A 25,824-nucleotide genomic window follows, 5' to 3' on the forward strand; every position below is an offset into this window, starting at 1 on the left:
GCCCCTCCCCGCCCCTCCCCGCCCCTCCCCGCCCCTCCCCGCCCCTCCCCGCCCCTCCCCACCCCTCCCCGCCCCGCCCGGTCCGCCTCGGCCCGCTCGAGTGCCCGGCGCTCGGCGCTCGGCTGCCTGCCCTGCGGCGCGCACACGTCCGCACGCACGTACGTCCGCTCGCGCGGCACGCCCCTCGCCCCTGGCTTCCGGCGCGGCGCGGACGCCGCGGCCCGCACGGACCCCGGCCCGAGCGGCATGCGGCGCTGAGGAGCGACGGACCCGCGCAGCGGCCCCCGCGCGGCGCCATGAACCTCCTGCCCTGCAACCCGCACGGCAACGGGCTGCTGTACGCGGGCTTCAACCAGGACCACGGTGAGGCCCGGCCGCGCCCGCCGCTCTCCGCAGGCCCCGCCGCCCCCGCCGCCCCCGCCGGGCCCCCGCCGCCCCCGCCGGGCCTCCGCTCCCGCCGGGCCTCCGCTCCCGCCGGGCCTCCGCCCCCGCCGCCCCCGCCGGGCCTCCGCCGCCCCCGCCGCCCCCGCCGGGCCTCCGCCCCCGCCGGGCCTCCGCCCCCGCCGGGCCTCCGCCGCCCCCGCCGCCCCCGCCGGGCCTCCGCTCCCGCCGGGCCTCCGCCCCCGCCGGGCCTCCGCTCCCGCCGGGCCTCCGCTCCCGCCGGGCCTCCGCCCCCGCCGGGCCTCCGCCGCCCCCGCCGCCCCCGCCGGGCCTCCGCTCCCGCCGCCCCCGCCGGGCCTCCGCTCCCGCCGGGCCTCCGCTCCCGCCGGGCCTCCGCTCCCGCCGGGCCTCCGCTCCGGCCCCGGCCGCCGCTCTCCCTCCTCGGAGGCGGGGGCCCGGGCAGGAAACGGAATAATGGCGCTTGTGCGGGCCGCGCCCGGCCCTCCGCGGCTCGGCGTCTCGAGCAGCGACCCTGGGTGCGGCCGCGGCCGGGCTCCGGGCGGGGTCTCTCCGGCCGCCGGCTGCGCCCCGGGGCTCGGGCGTCGCCCCCACCGCCCGGCCGGCCGGCCCTCCCGCGGAGGGGCTGGGACGGGAAAACGCGCCTCAGACGCAGCGCGCCGCGCCGGGCAAGGCTGGGGGGCCCGTGCGCAGCTCCGGGACGGCCGCGAGCAGCAGAGGCGAAGCCTTCGCCGGACTGCGGGCAGACTCGCTGGGGTCGGAGGTCTCGGGGTGCGCAGGGAGACTCAAGGGTGCTCAGCGGAGGTCGGAGGTCTTGGGGTGCGCAGGGAGACTCAAGGGTGCTCAGCGGAGGTCGGAGGTCTTGGGGTGCGCAGGGAGACTCAAGGGTGCTCAGCGGAGGCCAGAGGTCTTGGGGTGCGCAGGGAGACTCAAGGGTGCTCAGCGGAGGTCGGAGGTCTTGGGGTGCGCAGGGAGACTCAAGGGTGCTCAGCGGAGGTCAGAGGTCTTGGGGTGCGCAGGGAGACTCAAGGGTGCTCAGCGGAGGTCGGAGGTCTTGGATTGGGCAGGGAGACTCAAGGGTGCTCAGCGGAGGTCAGAGGTCTCGGGGTGCGCAGGGAGACTCAAGGGTGCTCAGCGGAGGTCAGAGGTCTTGGGATGCGCGGGAGACTCAAGGGTGCTCAGCGGAGGTCAGAGGTCTCGGGGTGCGCAGGGAGACTCAAGGGTGCTCAGCGGAGGTCAGAGGTCTTGGATTGGGCAGGGAGACTCAAGGGTGCTCAGCAGAGGTCAGAGGTCTAGGATTGGGCAGGGAGACTCAAGGGTGCTCAGCGGAGGTCAGAGGTCTTGGGATGCGCAGGGAGACTCGTGCTTTTTCTGGCCTGGTCCCACTGCACGGTCCTCCAAGGAGCATATTGCCCGGGAGCAGGTTGGCATGCTCAAAGAGGGAAACCATGGGATGCATCAGTGATAATGGCGTGTGGACCTCGGAATGCAGTCCAGGTCGGCTGTGCCCTGCTGGCCTGGCCTTGCCCTTCCTAGTGCTGAAATCATAGGTGATTCTCACTGCTGGGAAAAATCAAAATAAATGGTCAGAGTTGGGACTTGTGCAGGAAGGTGAATTTCTGGTATTGGTAGTGTTTGAAATCAAGGTCGTCGGCAGTATCCGAACACTCAGTTGTCATTAACAGAAGATGAGTGAATTGTTTTTCAGTAGACATCGATAAAGCCTTTCATAAACTTAAAGATACTCAATTTCTTTTTTTTTTTTTTTTTTTGGTCGGTTGTGGGTCTTGAACTCTGGGCCTGGGCGCTGTCCCTCTGCTCTTCAGCTCAAGGTGAGCACTCTACCACTTGAACCTCAGAGCCACTTCCAGTTTTCTGGTGGTTTATTGAAGATGAGTCCCACAGACTTTCCTACCTGGGCTGGCTTTGAACTGTGATTCTCAGATCTCAGCCTCTTTTTTTTTGGCTAGTCGTGGGGCCTGAACTCTGGGCCTGGGCGCTGTCCCTCAGCTCTTCAACGCAAGGTGAGCACTCTACCACTTGGGCCACAGTGCCACTTCCAGCTTTTTCTGCTTATGTGGTGCTGAGGAATTGAACCCCGGGCCTCATGCGTACAAGGCAAGCACTCTACCACTGAGCCACCTTCCCAGCCCAGATCTCAGCCTCTTGAGTAACTAGGATTACAGGCGTGGGCCACTGGCGCCCAACCACACAATTTTTTTTTTTTTTTTTTTTTTTTGTCGGTCGTGGGGCTTGAACTCTGGGCCTGGGCGCTGTCCCTCAGCTCTTCAGCTCAAGGCGAGCGCTCTACCACTTGAGCCACAGCGCCACTTCCGGTTTTCTGGTGGTTTATTGGAGATAGGAGTCTCACGGTCTCTCCTGCCCGGGCTGGCTTTGAACCGCGATCCTCAGATCTCAGCCTCCTGAGTAGCTAGGATTACAGGCGTGAGCCACCAGCGCCCAGCTTTTTTTTTTTTTTAATATAGTCTGATGACCATTTTATTTATTTTTTGGAGGTGCAGGGTTTAATTTTATTTTATTGTGTTTATTTATTTTGTCGATCATGGGGCCTGAACTCTGGGCCTGGGCGCTGTCCCTCAGCTCTTCAGCTCAAGGATAGCATTGTACCACTTGAGCCACAGCGCCACTTCCAGCTTTGTCTGCTGAGGAATCGAACCCAGAGCCTCATTCATGCAAGGCAAGCACTCTACCACTGAGCCACCTTCCCAGCCCCGATAAGTGCATTTCTATATAATGTCCTTTCCACTGAGATGGGATGCAGAAATGTTCTGGTTTGGACTGGCTGGAGCTGCCGGGAGCCAGCTCTGAGGCTGGTGGTGGTCTGCAGCCCAGTGCCCTTGCCAGGCACGCTTCAATGAGGTGCATACCGCCGCAGCCTTTGGGCCCAGGGTTTCTGGGGGGAAAGTTTTTGTTTTGTTTTTGTTTTTTTTTGGTCAGTCGTGGGGCTTGAACTCTGGGCCTGGGCGCTGTCCCTCAGCTCTTCAGCTCAAGGCAAACACTCTACCACTTAAGCCACAGTGCCACTTCCAGTTTTTTGGTGGTCATTGAAGAGTCTCATGGACTTTCCTGCCTGGGCTGGCTTTGAACCGTGATCCTAAGATCTCAGCCTCCTGAATGGCTAGGATGACAGGCATGAGCCACCAGCATCCTGCAGAAAAAAAGTTTTTGTTGGGATGGCAAGAGTAAAAGCATACACCCCTGAGTGTGCTTTTTCCCCTCCAGCCCTCAGTTTTGTGTTTTAACTCCTATGGAAGTATACTTGTGAGTTCAGGTTGATGCAGTTTTCCAAACTGCACCTACCTCTTGCCAACACCAGCTTCAGGTGCTCGGACACCTGAGCACCTTGGTGCCTGTCTCGAGTCTGACCTCACCATAGGCTAGTGTTGCCTGCTTTGTATTTTTGTGCTTATTTCTGGCTTGGGCTGTTTTTTGGTGCTAAGGGCGGAGGGCGTGCTGGGCAAGCACTCTGCTACTGTTTTGGCTTGCGTCTTTATGTGTTTCCCCCCATCTCACTGAGTGTGGTTGTAGACACTGCTCCTTTGAGATCCATGGGTGGTATTTTTGTTTCCCGTGTGTGGTAGTACTGCTTGATTACCCTGGAGCACCTGGTGATGAGCATGAGTTTGAAATTCTTCAGGATTAACAGCTGCCATACACAGTGCAGCTCCTTCTGCATGCCCTCCATAGCAGCCCCCAGTTCCCAGGTCTCCCCTCCATAGCACCAGCGCTCAGTTCCCAGGTCTCCCCTCCATACTAGCAGCAGCTCCCAGTTCCCGGGTCTCCACCTGGGATAGCTGCCGTGGTCCTCGCTGTGGCTGATGTATAGTAGGCTCATTGTGCTATTACTACAGATTTGATTGTTCACGATCCTGTGTTACTGACAATATCTTGTACGGCCTCTATTTTTGTTTGTTGTTGAGCTGTTTGTTGCCTTTTGCTTGTGGGTTTATGGGTGTTATATATACTTTTAAATCTTTGGCTAGATATGCAGACATAAAACTTGAGGAAAATGTAATAGTTAAAAGAGAATATGGGCCAGGCGCTGGTGGCTCACACCTGTCATCCTAGCTACTCAGGAGGCTGAGATCTGAGGATTGCCGTTGTAAGCCAGCCCGGGTAGGAAAGTCCGTGAGACTCTTATCTCCAGTGCACCACCAGAAAACTGGAAGTGGCGCTGTGGCTCAGGCCGTAGAGTGCTCACCTTGGGCTGAAGAGCGCAGGGACAGCGCCCAGGCCCAGAGTTCAGGTCCCAGGACTGACAAAAAAACCAAAAACAAAAAGACTAGTCTCCATACATGAAGACAGCTGCCAGTGGTGTTTGGGTCTTCGGATGTCTGTCTTATGTGACTTGAACAAGCTGGACACACAGACTGATCAGCCTCCAAAACAGGAGAGGTGGGGCAAAGCCAGCAGGGTGCATCCACCCTAATGTCTGCTTCACAGTTGTTGTGAGGAACCAAATTTGCATCATGGGAAGGTAAAACTCCATCTCAAAAATGCCAGGCTGGAGGCAAGGCTCAAGGGTCCCGTGGCAGAGCACCAGCCATGAACAAGCAAAAACTGAATGAGAGTGTGAGATCCTGAGTTCAAATGCTGGTACTGACAAGGAGGAAGGAAGGGAGCAGGGAGGGAAGAGAGGGTTGAGGGAGCAGAGATTTGATAGTGTGTGTGTGCCGGTCTTGGGGCTTGAATTCAGGTCTGAGCCCTGTCCCTGAGCTTTCCTGTTGTAGGCTAATACTCTATCGCTTGAACTGGACTTTTAGCAGTTAATTGGAGATGAAGAATCTCACAAGGTTTCTTGCCTGGACTGGCTTTGAACTGTAATCCTCAGACCTCAGCCTTTGGAGTAGCTAAGATTACAGGTGTGAGCCACCAGCAACCAGCTGAATTTTTTATTTTTGTTCTGTTTTCATGTGAACAATAACTGGACGTGGTATTTAAAGGGGCTTAATGAGGTGGGCGCTGTGGCTTATGCCTGTAACCCTCCTCAGGAGGCTGAGATCTGAGGATCATGGCTCAGAGCATCCTGAGCAGAAAGTCCACAAGACTCTCATCTCCAGTAAACTACTCAGAAAAAGCCAGAGATGGTGCTGTGGCTCAAGTGATAGAGCTACAGCTTTGAGTGTAAAGAGGCTCAGAGATGGCACCCAGGCCCTGAGCAGCCCCAGGACTGGGGTGGGGGTGAGTGGGGGGGGGAAGGGGGTAGGGATTAGTGAGGGTGGAAAGTGTGACCAAATGGTAGAGTCCTGTTGATCAAACTTGAGGCCCTGAGTTCAAACCCCAGTACCCCCAAGAAAGAAAAAAAGCGTTAGTAAAAGAGAAAATACAAATAAGGAAGGTTAGTCTTGTGTCACTCAGGTCACAGAGACCAACACCACATTAGTTTGAAACTTGGGTGTTTTCTCAGTTCTTAGCAGTACCTTATTGGACCGCTAATAGCCTGAGTGTGAACTGGAGGCAGTGACAGGTACGAGTGCCCTGGGTCACACTTACCACATGACCACCTGTGTGTGTGAGGCGTGAGGTCTTGGGAGCCTCATCCCTTTCCCACCTTCCCCATCCCAGGGTTCTAGGATGGCCCTCTCTCCCAGCACCTCGTCTGTCCCCTGGGCTGGCCTGTTCCATGGGCCACAGTCACCTGCTTTTTGCCTGTCCTCCATCAGGCATGTATTTTCTTCCTTTTTTTTTTTTTTTTTGGTCAGTCGTGAGGCTTGAACCCTGGGCCTGGGCGCTATCTCTCAGCTCTTCAGCTCAAGGCGAGCGCTCTACTACTTAGGTACAGCACCACTTCCGGTTTTCTGGTGGTTTATTGGAGATAGGAGTCTCACAGTCTTTCCTGCCCGGGCTGGCTTTGAACTTCGATCCTCAGATCTCAGCCTCCTGAGGAGTTGGGATGACTGGCGTGAGCCGCCAGTGCCCGGCGCGGCATGTATTTTCTTGTTGAATGGCCTGGTGCGGTACCTGCTGCGAACTCCTGGGTGTTCGGGGAGTGCCCAGTGGCAGTGGCTCTGAGGAGCTCAGACCCTTTCACTGGAGTTCAGTGGCAGGGGGAAATCAGCCTGCATGCCGAGCAGTCAGAACTTGCCAAATAGCATGTCTGAAGCAAAGTAGCTGGAGTGCAGTGGCATCCTGTCTGCAAAGGGCTTGTAGTCTGTGTTGGTTTCTTTGGACCTTGCTTTTGCCCAGTAACTTGTCTCTCTCCATACTCTGTGAATTAGGGTGCTTTGCGTGTGGGATGGAGAATGGATTCCGAGTCTATAACACCGATCCACTCAAGGAGAAAGAGAAACAAGGTAAGCAGTGATGGCCATTTTCTGCATCTCACCATCCAGTCCCAGAGTCTATAGCTGGCCAGGAGGTGGCTCTATGCCTGTAACCCTCCTCAGGAGGCTGAGATCTGAGGATCATGGCTCAAAAACAAAGCATCCCAGGCAGAAAAGTCCACAAGATTCTCATGGTGAACTGGACTAGGGCTCCACCTGCCAGCTCTGTGCTGAGGGACAAGAGTGTCTGGTGTCTCTCCAGTCTTCTCCCAAATCTTCACTCCTTGCCAGTTCTTTTTTTCTTTTTTTTTGTCGGTCATGGGGCTTAAACTCTGGGCCTGGGCGCTGTCCCTCAGCTCTTCAGCTCAAGGCTAGCGCTCTACCACTTGAGCCACAGCGCCACTTCTGGCCTTTTCTGTTTATGTGGTGCTGAGGACTCGAACCCAGGGCCTCATGCGTGCAAGGCATGCACTCTACCACTGAGCCACCTTTCCAGCCCCATGAAATAAAATTTTAAAGCTGGAATGTGTACACTGGTAAATAAAATAATTCTATTACTTTATCAAGGAATAGATGAGCATTTAGAGGGGTGCTAGAATTCTAAAGTGCAGGATTGTTTGGTTTGTCTTTTTCTTACATGTTTGGTAGTTCTTGTCTCTTTCTGCTGGGGTGGTCATGCGCTGCTGCTGAGTGAACAGATCTCAGATAAATGAGCAATATCCTTTTGTCTCTGTAGATTGAGTTGTTAAGTCTCTAGGTCTAGAGTGGTTTGTCTGTAAGAAGCAGGTGTCGGGGAGTGCCTAGTGTGCCGCTAAGCAGGCCTACAGCAGAGACTTTGAGAAGCCCAGACTGTACAGCACTTCATGATAGAGGAGACGGCCTAACCTGGTGCCAGCCCAGACTGTACAGCACTTCATGATAGAGGAGACGGCCTAACCTGGCGCCAGCCCAGGCTGTACAGCACTTCATGATAGAGGAGACGGCCTAACCTGGCGCCAGCCCAGGCTGTACAGCACTTCATGATAGAGGAGACGGCCTAACCTGGCGCCAGCCAGCTCTGCCCTTACCTGGTTGCTGTGTGATCCTGGGAAGGCTCCCCACATTCTCTGGGCCTCAACTTTTGTGTAAACTGAAGACGATAAGCAATGCTTCTTGTATAAAGTTGCTCTAAAAATGAGTAGGTTGAACAGGTGCTCGCGACTCACTCCTGTAATCCTAGCAGCTTAGGAAGCTGAGATCTCAGGATGGAGGCTCACACCAGCTTGAGAAAAGTCTCTTATCTCCAGTTAGCTACTAGAAAACTAGAAGTGGCGTTGTGGCTCAAAATGGTAGAAGGTAAGCCTTGAGTAAAAAGCTCAGGGACAGTGCCCAAGCCCTGAATCCAAGCCCCACAACAGAACAAGAAAAAAAGGAGGGGGGTGGGTTGGAAGGAATAAAACATATAAATAGTGCTTGTCACTTGCACACAAGCTTACGTGTGCACCAGCTTTATCACGACACTGTTCACAGTTCCATCTTTACAGCCATCCCTGTGGACATTGTCATGGTCACAGTCTCACCATTACAGCCATCCCCATGCACACCAGCACAGTCACTCTGATCATTACACCCATCCCCATGCACACCAACCAGCACAGATCACAGTCTGATCATTACAGCCATGCCCAGGCACACCACAGATCACAGTCTGATCATTACAGCCATCCCCGTGCACACCAGCACAGTCAGATCATTACAGCCATCCCCCCATGCACACCAGCACAGATCACAGACTGATCATTACAGCCATCCCCCCATACACACCAGCACAGATCACAGACTGATCATTACAGCCATCCCCCCATACACACCAGCACAGATCACAGACTGATCATTACAGCCATCCCCCCATGCACACCAGCACAGATCACAGACTGATCATTACAGCCATTCCTGTGCACACCAGTACTGGTCAACAGTTACACTGCTACTGCCATCCCCGATGCACACCTGCATGGGTCATAGTCCACTGTTACACATTACCTATGCACAGGGATTGCAGTTTGTGATCCAGCATATACCTCAAAACTGTAGAGCACTATAGGTTTTTTAAACTGTTTTGTCTTGTTCTTATAGTCTTGTGATAAGAGTTAGCTTAACATTTAAGCACTGGTGGCTCACACCTGCAATCCTAGCTACTCAGGAGGCTAAGATCTGAGAATCATGGTTCAAAGTCAGCTCATGCAGGAAAGTCTGTGAGACTCTCACCTCCAGTTAACCACCAGAATTCCAGAAGTGATGCTGTGGCTCAAGTGGTAGAGCTGAGGGACAGCGCCCAGGCCCTGCATTGACGCCTCGTACTGGCACCAACAAAGAAGAGTGGTGTGCTAGGAGCGATTGAACAGGATGCATTGCATGCACACATGGCTGTGCAACACCAAATGCCGTCCTAAAACTATCTGAAGACAATAGCTTAGACGTTTTAAAGGGTGGGGTGCTTAATGTTACAGGTCTTCATATTGACACGCTTTCTTAAACGCATTTCAGAGTTTCTGGAAGGAGGAGTCGGCCATGTGGAGATGTTGTTTCGCTGCAACTATTTAGCTTTAGTTGGTGGTGGGAAAAAGCCGAAATACCCTCCCAACAAAGGTAAGGTAGTGCTGCCCTTCCAGCCTGGCCACGTGAAGGCGAGTTCTGAGCTTACCCGCACATTCTCTGCAGTGGCCCCAGGCCATGTGGGAGCCTCCGGTCACCTTGGGGCGGAGGATGAGGGGAAAGGAGCGTCTGACTGAATGGATGTGGAGCGTTGAACATCTTCTCTTGGTAAAGGAGATGTCACAGACTAAAGCTTCATGGGAAGACATGGCAGCGTGCAGGCTCTGGGTGTGAGCACTGTGTGTGTGTGTATGCGTGCATGCATGCATGAGCGTTGTAGCTGAGATGGGTGGAGAGCTGCCAGGCAGCTCCCTTGCCTGCAAAGTATCTTAAGCTAGCACTTACCTGAACGAGGAAGAGACCGAGTGAGGTAGAGCACACAGAAAATGTCACCCCTACTTGGGAAGGAAGGGAGTAGTGGGGCAGGTCTCAAGTTCCAGGAGAGAGAGGCGTTGTGTGTGCACTAGGGAAGCGTCAGTATAAAAGCAGTGCGTATCCAGAAGCAACACATGGGTGTGAGGAGCTGGGGGCATCTGAGCGGCAGTGCCGCTGGCGGCCCTGAGGACTGGCTGGGCAGCCAGCGTTGGCAGGTTCCAGGGTGGGTTGGTAGGGGGAGAGGAGCGGAAGGGAAGGAAGGAAGGGAGTAGAAAGGGAAGTATTTCACTGTGTGTCCCCTGGGTCACACACCCGGGCCCCGGGCTGAATTCTCAGTGGAGTTTGTGGGCTGGCCCCTGACAGGCACCTCTGGGAGAGGAGCGGAAGGGAAGGAAGGAAGGGAGTAGAAAGGGAAGTATTTCACCGTGTGTCCCCTGGGTCACACACCCGGGCCCCGGGCTGAATTCTCAGTGGAGTTGGTGGGCTGGCCCCTGACAGGCACCTCTGTTTTTGTTGTAGTCTCCACCAGGAGCGGTGAATGGGAGGGGATTGTGAGTTTCTGCTTGGCCTGTAGGTAGTTGTTCAGCCTCCTAGGTGCATGTTTGTCTGTGCCGGTAGCGTAAAGCTGTGTAGCGAGACCGGCCAGGTGCCCTGGGAGGGCAGGACACAGGCCTGGCCTGTCAGCAGAGAGAGGGCCCGGCGGGGCCTGTGGGAATGCTTGGGAGGCACAATCCTGCTGCTGATTGACTCTGACCACCAAGGAGGAGAGGGAGATTGTGAGCAGCAGGTGGCAAGCCCCTGTCTACACGCAGGGGAGCTGTTTTCCACTATTGAGTCTCGCTTACCTGTAAAATCTCACACAAAACTTAAGTTTTCTCATGGTGACAGTGGTGGCAGTTCCTACCAGTGTAGTTTCATCTACAGGGGATGCAAGTAGGATGCCAGTGGAGGCAGAAGTGGAAAACAAAAACTGAAAAAGTACAACACGACATTGAGAATGAATGGCGCGTAGGCTTGCTGGCTGCCAGCTAAGAGAGTAGTTGTGAGGATTGGAGGAGCACCAGCCAGTGAGTGAAAGCAAGCATCTAGTACCGAGTTCTAATTCCAGTTTCAAGCCAGAAAGTCGTTCTGCAGAAAATATAATTGGATATGGGTGAGAAAGGACTGGGCAAGAAGATAAGATTTAAGGGCTGGGAAGGTGGCTCAGTGGTAGAGCGCTTGCCTTGCATGCCTGAGGCCCTGGGTTCAATTCCTCAGCACCACATAAGCAAAAAGAAAAAAGCCAGAAGTGGCGCTGTGGCTCAAGTGGTAGAGCGCTAGCCTTGAGCTGAAGAGCTGAGGGACAGCGCCCAGGCCCCACAACTGGGCTCCCCCTTCCCCCCAAAAAAAGATAAGATTTAAGACAAACATGAAAAGTCAAAAACAAATAAAAACAACAATAAAGATAAACTCTGCTGGGCACTGATGGCTCACGCCTGTAATCCTAGCTACTCAGGAGGCTGAGATCTGGCCCTGGCAGTAAAGTCTTTGAGACTCTTAACCTCCCAATAAACTCATAAGAAAAAGCTAGAAGTGGAACCGTGGCTCCAAGTGGTAGAGTGCTGTCCTTGAGCACAAAGAGGCCCCAAGTTCAAGCCCCACCACCAGCAAAAAAGATAAACTTGTAGCTATGCGCTGGTGGCTAACGCCTGTAATCTTAGCTACTCAGGAGGCTGAGATCTGAGGATCACGGTTCAAAGCCAGCCCAGGCAGGAAAGTCTGTGAGACTCTTATCTCCAATAAACCACCAGAAAACTGGAAGTGGCGCTGTGGCTCAAGTGGTAGAGTGCTTGCCTGGAGCTGAAGAGCTGAGGGACAGCGCCCAGGCCCAGAGTTTAAGCCCCGTGACCGACAAAAAAAAGCAAAGTAAGATAAAAAAGATAAACTTGTTAGTGTGAGCTTTTGTGTCCATATAAATGTATAGATAAGTGTGTGTGTGTGTGTACACATATACACACAGGGGTGTAAGAGGCTGTGTACCTGGAGGTCTGGCCGACCTGTGTGGAGACCTCTGATCTGCCCTGCAGTTAACCCAATGCATGGAGTAGGGATGCAGGCATGCGTGCTCCAGGGTGGGGGGCACGCCTCAGGCCCCGGGCTCCCTTGGTGCCCCGCCCCACAGTGTGACTGACCCGGTCAGGGACCACACGGCCTCCCAGCGTCCACACTTCCGGTGTTATACCTGCCTCTGATTTCACCAACACTCACCTTCCACGCTGGAGTAGATCTAGCTGGTCTAGAACTTGCCTTCTGCCTGTTTTAGCCTCCTGGGGACTGGGCCCTGCTCCACTGTGCATGGCCCTTTAAATAGAGCTATTGTCTCTAGTTCTGGCTCATTTAGTGTTGCAGTCCGTCTTGTTTTTGACTCAGAGTAGAAGGGGAGAGGGGACTATTTGCTTGAGCTAACCAGGCAAAGATGGGCTAGCAGATTAAGTATGCACAGGTCCGTGTGTAAGGCAGGTTGGTGGCCTGAGACCTTGGCCGGTTTGTATGTGCTGAGTGGGGAGGAAAAGGGAGACTAGGAGCAGCCGCCTGAGGGAGGGGATAACCACGGGCGCGCCGTGGTCCGGGCCGCCCCCACGGCGGCTGCCGGGGCGTGAGTGTGCTCCTCTGCGTTTCAGTGATGATCTGGGACGACCTGAAGAAGAAGACTGTCATCGAGATCGAGTTCTCCACGGAGGTCAAGGCGGTCAAGCTGCGGAGAGACAGGTGGGTCGGCTCTGGTGGGGAAGGAGCGGTGTGGGGATGACCTGTCCACACGGGAGCCTGGGGACCTCTGCTGCCCTGGGGTCACTGTCCACACGGGAGCCTGGGGACCTCTGCTGCCCTGGGGTCACTGTCCACACAGGAGCCTGGGGACCTCTGCTGCCCTGGGGTCACTGTCCACACGGGAGCCTGGGGACCTCTGCTGCCCTGGGGTCACTGTCCACACGGGAGCCTGGGGACCTCTGCTGCCCTGGGGTCACTGTCCACACGGGAGCCTGGGGACCTCTGCTGCCCTGGGGTCACTGTCCACACGGGAGCCTGGGGACCTCTGCTGCCCTGGGGTCACTGTCCACACGGGAGCCTGGGGACCTCTGCTGCCCTGGGGGATCACTGTCCACACGGGAGCCTGGGGACCTCTGCTGCCCTGGGGGATCACTGTCCACACGGGAGCCTGGGGACCTCTGCTGCCCTGGGGTCACTGTCCACACGGGAGCCTGGGGACCTCTGCTGCCCTGGGGTCACTGTCCACACGGGAGCCTGGGGACCTCTGCTGCCCTGGGGTCACTGTCCACACGGGAGCCTGGGGACCTCTGCTGCCCGGGGCCTGCCCGAGGAGCACCGCCTCACCCGCCCCCAGCCCGCGTGGAGAACCCGAGCTGGAGGAGGTGGACGGGCTGGGAGTGGTGGCCTCAGTGTCTCCAAGCGTGACAACCAGGTCACAAAACGTGCCTTTCCCGTTTGAAGAGGAACCGACCACATTTTTCTTTTCAGAATCGTGGTGGTGTTGGACTCTATGATTAAGGTGTTCACGTTCACGCACAACCCCCATCAGCTGCATGTCTTTGAGACCTGCTACAACCCTAAAGGTGAGGACTGGAGGGGGAGCTCTGGGTGCGGGTCCTGTCCCTGGGTGTGGGGGCAGCCACGGCCCGGCCACTGTGGTGCGTGGGGCCCTCGCCCGGCCCGGCCACTGTGGTGCGCGGGCCCTCGCCGGCCCGGCCCGGCTGCTGTGGTGCGCGGGGCCCTCGCCCGGCCCGGCCACTGTGGTGCGCTGGCCCTTGCCCGGCCCGGCCGCTGTGGTGCGCAGGGCCCTCGCCCGGCCCGGCCCTCCCGCAGCCTTGCCCTCGCCCGGCCCGGCCCTCCCGCAGCCTTGCCCTCCCGCAGCCTTGCCCTCCCGCAGCCTTGCCCTCCCGCAGCCTTGCCCTCCCGCAGGGTAGGTTCTCCTGCACACACCACAGGTGCCTACAGTTCCTTCTCTTTCCTAACTTGCTTGTTCATTACCATCACACCTCTTTCCCCCACCGCTACGGGGCAGGGGCTGAGGAGCGTGAGGGTCAAGTTTTGGCTTCTTTCAGTCTTAGTTTTTGTGCCTGGCTTTGTCCGCTGTCGGCTGAGGATTAGCTCTGACTTCATTCACACAGTGAGCTAGGTGCACAGCCAGAGACAAGGCCGGGGGGAGTCTTAGTGACGTGCACCTGTGCCCTTAATTTCTAAGTATTTGAGGGGTTTTTATGCTGTTGGCTGTGGAGTAGTTTACTTTTGAGCGTTGACTGCAGTCCCAGCAGCAGTAAATTGGCAATTACAAGGGAAGAGTCCCCGATACCATTTCCTATCATACCATTTCCCGTCAGCGTGTCTTTGACTTGGGGGTTCTGGGTTGCGGCTGCCACTCTGCTTGTGGACTGGAGGACAGAGAGTATGTTTGGGTTGTGAGGCTCGGAAGCCTTGCCGTTGTCAGCTCTGGTGAATTTGTCTCCCCAGGCCTCTGCGTCCTGTGTCCCAACAGTAACAACTCCCTCCTGGCCTTCCCGGGCACCCACACGGGCCACGTGCAGCTCGTGGACCTGGCCAGTACGGAGAAGCCGCCCGTGGACATCCCCGCACACGAGGGCGTGCTCAGCTGTATCGCTCTCAGCCTGCAGGGCACCAGGATCGCAACGGCGTCTGACAAGGTGAGACCCGCCGTCGGAGCTGGCCGCCCCAGGCCGCTCCCATCCGCAGACCAGGCTTGCTTACCCACGTCCTCCAGCACTAAGACACCCTGGTGTGGGGTTTCTGTGAATCCAGTAGTGGAGGCCGGGGCCAGGAGGATTGCAAGTTCATAACCAGCCTGGGAGCCTGGGTGATATAGTGAGACCCTATCTCAAAATACGATAAAAATGGGCTGGGAAGGTGGCTCAGTGGTAGAGCGCTTGCCCTGCATGCTCGAGGCCCTGGGTTCCATTCCTCAGCACCACATAAGCAGAAAAAAATAAAAGCCAGAAGTGGTGCTGTGGCTCAAGTAGTAGAGCGCTAGCCTTGAGCTGAAGAGCTGAGGGACAGCGCCCAGGCCCAGAGTTCAAGCCCACGACCGGACCCTCCCCCCAAAAAAAAAAAAAAAAAAAAAAGAGAAAATAAGATAAAAACAAACACAAGAAGAAAGAAGCCCTGCAGTTCACACCCAGGTCCTCCCTGCGGTTTCTTGGCAGAAGCCTCTAAGCCACTCAGAACTGCGTGCTGGGTCTCAGTGTGTGCTGCTGCACTGCGTAGCAGCGCTCCTGGGTGAATTTCCACCATCTTACATTTAAAATACGGCACTATTTTCCTGCAGGTTGCATGATATGAAAAAGTTGCTTTTAAAAAGGTTTACCTATGACTTTTTTTACTTTCATTAGCCTGATTTCATACATTTCCAAAGACAGTTTATGCTTTTTACTTTAATTTTTTTAAGATTGCAAGCCTAGTATCAGTAGAAAGCCACACACTTTAGTGGGGTGATCGCACACGTGAGCGTGTCTGCCGCCCTGGCTCTGGGCCGGTGCTGGGGCCGTGGCTGTGGTGTGAACCGCACTTTAGCCCCTCCACTGGACACGGCTGAGTCTGGAGGCTGCTTTTGTCTCTAGGATTGCGTGTGCCCTCATCGTAACTCAGGTGAGATTTCCTAGACTGGAGAAACGGGGCACCAGCCTCGGCCTGAGGTTGTTCGGGACTTGGCCAGGGTGCCAGCTGCTGGGGTCTCCTGAGCCGTCCTGGCCCCTGCCTTGTGCTCTGGGTGGCTGCGTCGGCAGACCCAGGGACATGTGGGAGGTTGGGAGGTTGGGCAGGTGGGTTTGTGAATGCATGAATATTTCAGGAACGGTGACATGTCAGTTGTTGATAATGAAACACTTCGCTGTTTTTCAAAGGGGACCCTTATAAGAATATTTGATACTTCATCAGGGCACTTAATCCAGGAGCTACGAAGAGGATCTCAAGCAGCTAATATCTACTGGTAAGGAGGCCAGTGACTGCCCTGGAGAGCAGCCCGTGAGAGGCTCACGTGGCAGCAGGCAGGTCTTGATTGTTACTGACTCCACCTTTAATTATGGAGGACACACTCAAATACACAACGTGGCCGCTCTGCGCCCTGAGACTGCGCAGCGTCCTCACCTCCTGCGTCTGACTCTTCCTGGGTTGTAACGCAGATTTTGGACCTCCCCTGTTGATGGTTGCATCCCAGGAGGCCCTCGGGGCAGGCTGCCCCTGGGGGTCTGCAGGGTCCTGGGGTGCAGCGTGCTCGCCTGTTCTCTGCTCTGCCGGCGCTAGCCTGAGCCTCTCAGTGGACGTGGGGTCTCCAGCCCCCCCCCCTCCAGGTGGCACCTGGGGTGTCTGGAGACAGCTGAGACTGTGCTTTGCTTCTTGGCCTTTTCCTTCTTTTTGTACCATGGATATCAAAGAGCAGGTCCTTAAAACTGAGTTCTTAGTCAGGCACCGGTGGCTCAGGCCTGTAATCCTAGCTCAGATCTGAGGATTGTGGTTCAAAGCCTGCCCTGGCAGGAAAGTTCATGAGAGTCTTATCTCCAATAAACCACCAGAAAACCGGAAGTGGCGCTGTGGCTCAAGTGGTAGAGTGCCAGCCTTGAGCTGAAGAGCTGAGGGACAGCGCCCAGGCCCAGAGTTCAAGACCCATCAGTGACAGAAAAACCCAAAACCTGTGTTGTTGAAGCTGGAGTGCTGAGGGCTCCGCAGCAGCCGGGCAGGGCGCGTCGGGTCTCGGCGTGGGCCTGGGTGCGGGCCTGAGTCTCTGTTTCCTTGGCAGCATCAACTTCAATCAGGACGCGTCGCTCATCTGCGTGTCCAGTGACCACGGCACCGTGCACATCTTCGCAGCCGAAGACCCAAAAAGGAATAAGCAGTCGAGGTAAGAGTCAGGAATGCTGCGGGCTGGCGGCGCTGCTGCTCGCGTGGACACCTCGCACCTGTGCTTTGTTTGGGTTCGGAAGCAAGTGTGACGGTGCTGTAGAGGAGGCTGCTGGCCCAGCACCGACTGACAGCAACCCTTGCTGTCCACGCTGGTCTCCCCGTGCTGACGCTGTCTGTCAGGTGCTGTGAGCCTGGTGCTCTGTGCTGACGCTGTCTGTCAGGTGCTGTGAGCCTGGTGCTCTGTGCTGACGCTGTCTGTCAGGTGCTGTGAGCCTGGTGCTCTGTGCTGACGCTGTCTGTCAGGTGCTGTGAGCCTGGTGCTCTGTGCTGACGCTGTCTGTCAGGTGCTGTGGAACTTGATTCCCCTGTGCTAATGCTGTCAGGTGCTGTGAGCCTGGTGCTCTGTGCTAATGCTGTCAGGTGCTGTGGAGCACCACAGCAGTTCTTTCTGGAATGCTGGTGGAGAGACATTTCCTGGAACTGGGCACACTAACCACAATCTCATTTAAAAACATTTCTAAGGACTTCCAGGTTTTATGTAAGTAATAAAAACTTTTTCAGCTGGGCGCCAGTGGCTCACACCTGTAATCCTAACTTCTCAGGAGGCTGAGATCTGAGGATTGTGGTTCAAAGCCAGCCCGGGCAGGAAAGTCCATGAGACTCTTCCCTCCAATAAACGATCAGAAAAACCAAAGTGGCGCTGTGGCTCAAGTGGTAGAGTGCTCGCCTTGAGCTGAAGAGCTGAGAGACAGCGCCCAGGCCCAGAGTTCAGGCCCCACGGCCGACAAAAAGAAAAAAAATTTTAAATAGAACTAAAAGCATCAAGTTTAAAGCCTGGGTGTTTGCGGTGGTTTCTGAGTTTAAGCGTCTGTCTGACTTTGTAAGCCCCACCTCTCTCGTGTCCCCACAGCCTGGCGTCAGCCAGCTTCCTTCCCAAGTACTTCAGCTCCAAGTGGAGTTTCTCCAAGTTCCAGGTCCCCTCCGGCTCTCCGTGCATCTGTGCCTTTGGAACGGAGCCCAACGCAGTCATTGGTGAGTGGTCCCCTGGGGGGAGGCGGGAGGGGGGCGAGCTTCTGCCCTGCCGCCTTCCCAGAAGCCCTCCCTTACTGGACCGGCGTGCGTCGGGCTGCTCTGTGCTCAGGTCCTGGAGGCCGTTTGCTTGCATAGCGTGGGGAGACCTGGGTGCTCTTGACTTGGTGGAAGAGGGCCGTGGTGACATGCTCTCCCCTCTGTGCCAGCGATCTGCGCCGATGGCAGCTACTACAAGTTCCTGTTCAGCCCCAAGGGCGAGTGTGCGCGGGATGTGTGTGCACAGTTCCTGGAGATGACGGACGACAGGCTGTGATGCCCTGTGGCCGCGGCCGCGCTCCGGGTGCCCGCGGACTCCTGGGACCGCGTCCTGAGGCCGTGCGTGGCTGTCCTTCCAGAGCCGGGCTTACGGCTCTCACATTAAAGAGGGTCATCGTCCCAGCGCCGCAGACGCTGCCCTGTCATTCAGCTCTGGCACTGGCGTTCGTGGTCCCGCTGCTCCCTCATGCCTGCCCAGAGCAGCCGTGATGGCAGAAGCTTGTGTCTGCAGCAGTCCCATCTTTGCCCCCGAGCCCGCGGTGATGTGCAGGTGGGCACGTCAGCCGATGCAGCCTGGGCCTGCCTGCTGCACAGAGACGCAGCCGGCCGTTGCGAGCACCAGCACCATGGCCCCTGGGCCCAGCGTGGCGCCCCACGAGCCCTGGTCCTCGACCGACCCGGCTGGCTCTCCTGGTTAGACTGGGGTTCAAAGGGAGTTTTCCGGTACAGACGGGACAGGTCGGAGAAGGCGGTGGGTAGTTTGGGGGCCTGCCCTGCAGTGCCTACTGCTGTCTGCCTGTCACTGGGAACGGTGGCAGCCGCTGCCCACTCCCAAGCCCCCTCCCCCTGGCATCTGGAGGAAAACTGTGCACTACCCTGGAACGGGAGACATGGCGGCACTGGTGTGGGTACAGGACCTGCGTGGTGGTGCCACCGAGCTGTGCATTAATTGTCTTGAGTCCTTTCCAGGAAGCCCGGGTTTAGTTTTGAGTTCATGTTGCAGACATTTAAACTCCACCCGACGTCGAGTTCCCGTCCTGCCGGTGTCTTCACTGTGATGTAATCAGCTTTGTGTGTGGATTCCATGTCAAGTATGCATGTTGCCTCCATGTGTATTTAATCATGAAACTTAATTTTTGCACACTTATTTGTACTGTTCTTTTCAATAAAAGTGACTAATTTTGTTGTACTCTGTACCAGAGGCAAGCAGAGCCGGGCCTGGGAAGCCAGGTGCCCCCTTTCCTGTCCCCTTTCCGGCCGGGATGTGGGTCCAGGGCGTCCGGCCTGTGCCCGGCCTTGCGTGCTCTTGGCTGGACTGGCCTGAGAGCGAGGGGAAGGCTGTAAGAGAGCAGGGCTCAGACAGAACTGCTCACTGTTTGGGATGGGCAGGGAGCAAGGCCCTGCACAACTCTACACATTTTTACGGTTTCTAGTTTGCAGTTTTCCTGACCATCGTCTAGTGTATCAAGTTACAGCCCTGCCCTCAGGTGCAAAGCTGTTGAGCCGCCCTGTGCCCAGGCTGCAGGGGCTCTGCCACAGGCAGTGTGGAGCTGCCCGGAGGAGGCCGCCTGACACTGGCTTGGCCGTGAGACCTGTACACGGCTTGCAAATGTGCTGGGCTGACCTGAAGACAAAGGCTGGCTGTGGGCCGCCTGCCCTCCCCACTGCGAAGACCCCTGCTCCCACTCCTTCTCCCCCTCCCTAGGGCCGCCTCTTTCCTGAAGAGCCCTCCCGCCCCTTCCCCAGCCTTGCATCTGATAGGCAGGTGCTCTACCTCTTGAGCCACGCCTCCACCCTTTTTGTCTACTTTTCACATAGAGTTGGGCCGGCCTGAGTTACAGCCCTTCTTTGTTTGCATTCCACTGTGCCCAACTTTTTATTGATTGAGATGGAGGCCTTTTGAACTGTTAGCCTTAATCCAATCCTGGGTCCTCCCAAGTAGCTAGGATTAAGCAGAAGCCCAGCTGTTGTCCTCCGTCAGTGCCCTTTCCAAACCTTTTCAGGCTGCGACACTTTGTGTCCCTCTGGCCTTTCCCAGATGCTGGTCACTGCTTTTGGGTGCACCGCCAGGCAGGTCAGGATGCCCTGGTCACGTGGCTGTGGCCACCGGGGGTGTGATGGGTGGCAGCCGCTGTGTAGACACCATGGTTGGAGGTGTCAGCTGCCCATCTGCACTGCAGTGTGGACTCTGTCACGCAGCACAGGGCCACAGCTTCCTGCTCACCGACACTGTTCTTGTGCTACCTTTTGCTGGAAGGCCGAGGCACTGATTCCATTTCAAGGATCTTACATCTGATTTTTTTGTTGTTGTTCGTTGTGGGGCCTGAACTCTGGGCCTGGGCGCTGTCCCTGAGGTTTTGCTCAAGGCTAGTGCTCTACCACTTGAGCCACAGCGCCACTTCTGGCCTTTTCTGCTTATGTGGTGCTGAGGACTCGAACCCAGGGCCTCGTGCACACAAGGCAAGCACTCTTACCTTCCCAGCCCTCACACCTGATTCTTGAGCATTGGCAAGGCTTTCTGTGTTCTTTTAAAGGGCACAGACCTGAAATGAAGGCTCCACGCTGGGAGGGGGGTGATGAGTGGGAGCAGGGTGTGTGGACAGGTGTGGGGCTGAACTCAGGGCCTGGGCGCTGTCCCTGAGGTTTTGCTCAAGGTTAGCGCTCTACCACTTTGAGCCACAGGACCACTTCTGGTTTCCTGGTGGTTTGTTGGAGCTAGTTGTCTCATAGGACTTTTCCTGCCTGTGCTGGCTTTGAACTGTGATCCTCAGATCTCAGTCTCCTAAGTAGCTAGGATGACAGGCAGGCGCCACGGCACCTGGCTGAAGTGTTCAAGCACCGTATTCACAAACTGGTCTGTTGAATAGCTACTCCTCTGTATATCTAAAAGGTTAAAGCATGTATAATAGCAATGAAAAATGTCCTTTGAGACAGGATCTCACAATGTAGCTTTAGCTGGCTTTGAACTTAACAGTCCTGCCTGGATTGTATCACAGATATGTGCCACTCTGTGCTACCATGTCTGGCCCCTAAATCGCTTTTATACCAACTTCCTTTGCTGGGAGCCAGTGGCATACATATTTAACACTTTACTATTGCTACCAAGTGCCTTTAAGTCCTGGAACTTCTGGGTCACTTCAAGAACACGTGCCTTGCGTCATGAGCACAGGTATAAGGAACGTTTCTCTGGTACTTCAACTTTGGAACAAAGCCGCAGTGGACTCTGGTCTGTTCTCCCCATGGAGGACAGGGATTCTGGCTATTCTCATACTGCACACCTTTGTGGTACGTGCTGGTTACAGCCCTCTCCTGAAGGCTTTACCCAGCCTGTTTCAGAGCTGGACAGCCCTGCTGCAAGTAGCGCTCGGTCAGCTTCACCTGGTGGCTTGGTAACCTGGGGGCTGCTACAGCTTCGGGTATCTCTAGCCCCCAGGAACGCTTCGCCGTTGGCTAACAAGAGCCCAGGTTTTCCAGCTTGGGGCCAGAGTTGAAGGGAAAAAAACTGGGTGCCACAATGGCCTGGCCCATGCCTTGGGAGCTGCTTCCCCAGGGCACCACCAATGTAAGGAAGTGCTTCTGGAAGGCCACATTCACCCCATCTCCAGGAGGCCCACCTGTGGGCAGTGGTACAGCGCCCACCGCCCTGGGCAGTGTCGTAGGGCAGGACAGTAGCTTCAGTCTGTCAACAGATGCTTGTAACCAGAGTGGCCCCGGGGCTTCTGCAGGTCGGTGACCAAAGGTACACGCGCGCGCGCGTGCACGCACACACACACACAACCTTAAATCCTGGCTGTGTTCTGTGGACATGAATGCAGCAAGATGGCTGGTGCCACAGAAACCCACTGGGAGCTAGCTCTCAGTGTGGTGACATCTAAGCAATCGTATGCTGTGGTTTCTCTCCCGAAGCTGCCCCCTGCACTCACCATGCTGCTGTCTGTAGAGGCTGTGGACAGGGAGGGCTTCCCCCTCCCCACCAGCAGAACTCTGGGTGCCGAGATCTTTTTCCAGTGCCCTCAGCTCATCTTCGAGGACGGCCCCCTGCCTTGTCCATCCTACTTGAATCCAGTGAACGCCAAGGGGGAAGTGGGGAGTTCCTGGTGCCAACTTCGCTCCTTCGCTCCGCAGGCCCATGCTGGCCTGGCCTCGTGCACAGCAAACAGGACATGGGCCGTTTGAACCTCAACACCCAAGTACCGCTTCGGAAGCTGTTCCGTCTGTAGTGTTTTGACCCTTTGGCTGGATCAAGTATACAGAAGAAATTTCTGCGTCACTGGGCGGGCAGAGGTACCCGCTGCTGCCCCAGTCCAGCAAGCCAGACTCCGGGTAAGGCTCTGCGTGCTCAGACGGGCACAGGCCAAGAAGAAAAGCAGAAGTTCACCAAAATGACAATACTCTATTCCATTAAAACGAATAAAAAATACTTTATTACATTTCAGGAACTTGGTACTTTAAAAAAATTCCAATCTTTGCACACAGGCCACCATCTGTCCCTCGCCACGCCCCACAGAAAGCCCCGCGTGCTGGTGGCCACAGCCTCGGCCCGAGCCTGGCGCGTGGAGGCGCCGGCCGAGGCTGTGGGGTGGGCTGCGGCCCGCTGCCCCGTCAGCCACCCGCTTTGTGTCCTGGGGACCCAGGCGGCGCTTCCCTTTGTGCTGGTGCTTGGGGCTGGCTGCTGATTAAGGTTCTGGCTCTGGAAGGAGCTCAGGACCACCTTGAGCGTGACCCGCTGACGCTGGGCTGCCCACCTGCCCACGACAAGAGCGAGACCCATCTGGGACAGGACCGACTCCGAGTTCACACACAGGGCCTGAAAACCCGGAGACCGCCTGGGCACAGAGCTGGCTTCCTGTCCTCTGGCCCAGCACTGAGGGGACAGGTGTGGACGCCGGAGAGCGCCACCGGGATCCCGGCAGCCGTCCTCGCCTCTCACGCCGAGCGTTAGTTAACAGACAACTCCAGAGCCCCAGTCTGCCGTTAGTGGCTGGCGGCCATGCTACGCAGGAAAGCGCTACCTGCGTCCTGGGGCAGCCCATCCTCGCCAGTGTTCGTGGAGACCGGCAGACGCGCACGGCACACAGGACTCGTAAGGACTAAACGCACCCCAAGGTGCTGGGATGTGCGGGAAGCAGACCGCAGCCCATGCCCGCCAGGGGCTCTGGTCTGAAGGCAGACTTCAGCGGACACAGGGTCTCACTCATGATTTCTCACTTTATTTGTCAAGTGACTGAGTTATAAAATCCATCTAGTGTGCAGTAATTCATAATTTTAATACGCATCATCTGCAGTAACAAGACAGCTCCATACCGTGACGCGACACGCAATACTAGAACAGACTTGTATTTGGTCTTTATGTAAATAATGTTTTAAAATTGCCTAAATATACCATTCTGAGCCATTTCATTCCACCAGGAAAATACAGGGTTTCTTCCCCCTCTCTTTAAAAAAAATTAAATACCAAAATAACTACATTTAAATAAATAATGTTATGATGATGACATTAAAGAACAAGGCTACTGCCTCTGTCTGCCCTGCCCGCCCAGCTAGACTGTCCCGCCCGTCTCCTTCCCTCTGGGTCTCATGACTTAAGGAGAGAAGGGAGCCTCCGTGGAGGCAGGTGCGAAGGGCAGGGCGCCCCGGGACCAGAGCCCAGCCTGGAGGGTGCTCACAGGAGCCGCAGGCCCTGCGTCCCGGCCACACACAGCATGGGCTCCTGACTTGTCAGACGAGGTGGAGATCGAGATCTGTGATCTTGGTTTGAAAGGGTACATACTCGATCTGTTTTGGAAGGAAGGCAGGAAGGAAGGAAGGAAGGAAAGGTCTGTTGTTTTGGGCATACACAACACTTAAGAGACTGCTTTACTTAAGAGTAGGAAATGATACCAGGGACAGAGTCAACGCGCAGGAACGGACAAGGAGACGGCGAGGAGGCGGGCGGCAGGGCGGGGTGTGTCCTGGTCACCCGCACGTGCTGCCCCCCGTTCTGACATGGGGAGGGACTCATCAGGAACCTGCAGGTGTCCCGGAGGAGCCCAGAACAGACAGAGCAGACCATCCCACCAGCTGAAAACAAATCACAGAAACAAACAGAATGGCGTCGCTGTTGTCCCCAAATTAACCCACGTGAAAGGTTCTGTGATTCCAAAATTTCCAGAGTAGAAATGGAGTGGTGTGAAATGTCAAAGACCCCCATTACTGTGTAAAGAAAGTACACCTCAAAATTCTAATTCCACGTGAACAACAAAACACTGTCTTGTCTCCGGGAGGGGGGTGGCTGGCTCTGGCCCATCCCTTGGAGAGCCCAGTCTGCAAGATCCGCTCACTCAGGCGCTGGCCGGCCCCCATCCCACGGGAGGCTCGGGCCCCAAGGCCGGTCCTTGTTGCGCGTCCTGAAAAGCTGAGCTCACAAGCGGCGGCCCTGCGAGTGCTCCGCGGGAACACCGGCTCAAGCCAGGGACCGCTGTGCACTGACTCCCGTGCGACTTGGTCTATGGAAGGGAGTTTTAAGGCCACCTGGGTTTGTGTTTTCAGTGCTGGAAGTGAAGTCCAACCGCAGGGCCCTTTGCACGGGCGGCGCCGCTCTCTCCTTTTGGCACCAGAGTTGACGTCCGCGTGAGCAGCGCTCAGTGCTAGTTCTGGAGCCCCTTCTCCCGCACGGCCACTGGAGGGGCGTCGACGCTCAGGGCGATGACGATGCGCTCCCCGTCCTCGGCCTTGATCCGCTTCAGCTCCGGCTGCTGCTCTGCCTCGTCGCCGTTTTGGCGCTTGGTGGGCAGGGAGGCCGACGCGGAGGCGTGGGTGGCCAGCATGTGCAGGGGGCTGGCGGCTGCGGAGGAGAGGCAGCAGGTCAGAGCCCCACACAGGACCAACTCGGCCCCAGAGCCAGGCCCGGGAACACGGCTTCCTGACCGGCACACACCCACCCTCAGAGCCACGAGCCAGCTCAGTGCCGGGGGGCAGGGTGCCCGGCCGCAGCAGAATGGAGCTCCCAGGAGCACGACTCCTGTGGTACCTGCTCGCTGTGACTGTGACCTGAACACAAGACCCAGGACAGGGGCTGGGAAGGTGGCTCAGCGGTAGAGCGCTCGCCCTGCATGCCTGAGGCCCTGGGTTCCATTCCTCAGCACCACATAAGCAAAAAGAAAAAAGCCCGAAATGGTGCTGTGGTTCACGTGGTAGAGCGCTAGCCTTGAGCTGAAGAGCTGAGGGACAGCGCCCAGGCCCAGAGTTCAGGCCCCACAACCTGACCCCCACCCCCCAAAAAAAAAGACCCAGGACAGCGGTCACCAAGTCCTGCAGGCCGATGTCAGCACGGCAACACACACGCACACACACACGTGCATGCACACGTGCACACACACACACACAGAGCTAAGGAGGAAGCCAGGTCCAAGGTGGCAGGCGCTGGGCTGAGGCAGGTGCAGGATGCCGGCGGGGCACAGTGAAGGACACGCAAAGGCCTACCACAAGTGAGTGCCCACACCTGCCCTGTGAAGGGGGCCCCGGGCCCACGGAGACCAGCAGTGCCCGATTCCCCTCGGGAAACGAGGAAGGGTGAGTGCAGGCCCTGGCTCATCAGTGTGGTGGGAGTGATGAGGCGCAGGCTTGCAGGCGCACGCCCTGGCAGCGGGCATGGGCACGGGTGTGCACGCCCTGGCAGCGGGCATGGGCACGGGTGTGCACGCCCTGGCAGCGGGCATGGGCACGTGTGCACGCTCTGGCAGCGGGCATGGACACGGATGTGCACGCCCTGGCAGCGGGCACGGACACGGGTGTGCACGCCCTGGCAGCGGGCATGGGCACGGGTGTGCACGCCCTGGCAGTGGGCATGGGCACGGGTGTGCACGCCCTGGCAGCGGGCATGGGCACGTGTGCACGCTCTGGCAGCGGGCATGGACACGGGTGTGCACGCTCTGGCAGCGGGCATGGGCACGGGTATGCACGCCCTGGCAGCGGGCATGGGCACGGGTGTGCACGCCCTGGCAGCAGGCACAGGCACAGGCACGGGTGTGCACGCCCTGGCAGCAGGCACAGGCACAGGCACGGGTGTGCACGCCCTGGCAGTGGGCACGGACGCCCTGGCAGCGGGCACGGACGCCCTGGCAGCGGGCGTGGGGCGGGGGGGAAGGAGGGGAGCCATGTTGCTCGTCAGCAGGGTGTG

General features: G+C 56.9%; 2 protein-coding genes across 2 annotated transcripts in view; one reads left to right on the forward strand and one right to left on the reverse strand.

The window, feature by feature from the left end:
• Positions 1–204: 204 nt before the first annotated feature.
• LOC138818860 (WD repeat domain phosphoinositide-interacting protein 3) lies at positions 205–18,862 on the forward strand. The gene is made up of 10 exons (XM_070010015.1): positions 205–363; positions 6,639–6,713; positions 9,210–9,311; positions 12,353–12,440; positions 13,209–13,303; positions 14,199–14,389; positions 15,602–15,687; positions 16,495–16,596; positions 17,509–17,630; positions 17,837–18,862. The coding sequence occupies exons 1-10, from the start codon at positions 297–299 to the stop codon at positions 17,941–17,943; spliced, it is 1,035 nt and encodes a 344-aa protein (XP_069866116.1). The 5' UTR covers positions 205–296; the 3' UTR covers positions 17,944–18,862.
• Positions 18,863–22,062: 3,200 nt separating this feature from the next.
• LOC138818859 (forkhead box protein K2) overlaps positions 22,063–25,824 on the reverse strand; it is a 40,101-nt gene continuing 36,339 nt past the window's right edge. The window contains exon 9 of the mRNA XM_070010012.1: positions 22,063–24,489. Coding sequence (XP_069866113.1) covers positions 24,293–24,489 — 197 coding nt within the window. The 3' untranslated portion in view covers positions 22,063–24,292. The remainder of the gene's footprint in view (positions 24,490–25,824) is intronic.

Source organism: Dipodomys merriami, unplaced genomic scaffold (genome assembly GCF_024711535.1).
Source record: "Dipodomys merriami isolate MVZ:Mamm:240054 unplaced genomic scaffold, mDipMer1.0.p SCAF_783, whole genome shotgun sequence".
In the NCBI taxonomy this organism is placed as follows: domain Eukaryota; kingdom Metazoa; phylum Chordata; class Mammalia; order Rodentia; family Heteromyidae; genus Dipodomys; species Dipodomys merriami.

Coding starts and splice junctions, on each gene's coding strand:
- LOC138818860 (XM_070010015.1), top strand. CDS start 297: ATGAACCTCCTGCCCTGCAACCCGCACGGCAACGGGCTGCTGTACGCG. Junction 15,688..16,494: donor CAAGCAGCTAATATCTACTG/GTAAGGAGGCCA, acceptor TTTCCTTGGCAG/CATCAACTTCAATCAGGACG. Junction 16,597..17,508: donor AAAAGGAATAAGCAGTCGAG/GTAAGAGTCAGG, acceptor GTGTCCCCACAG/CCTGGCGTCAGCCAGCTTCC.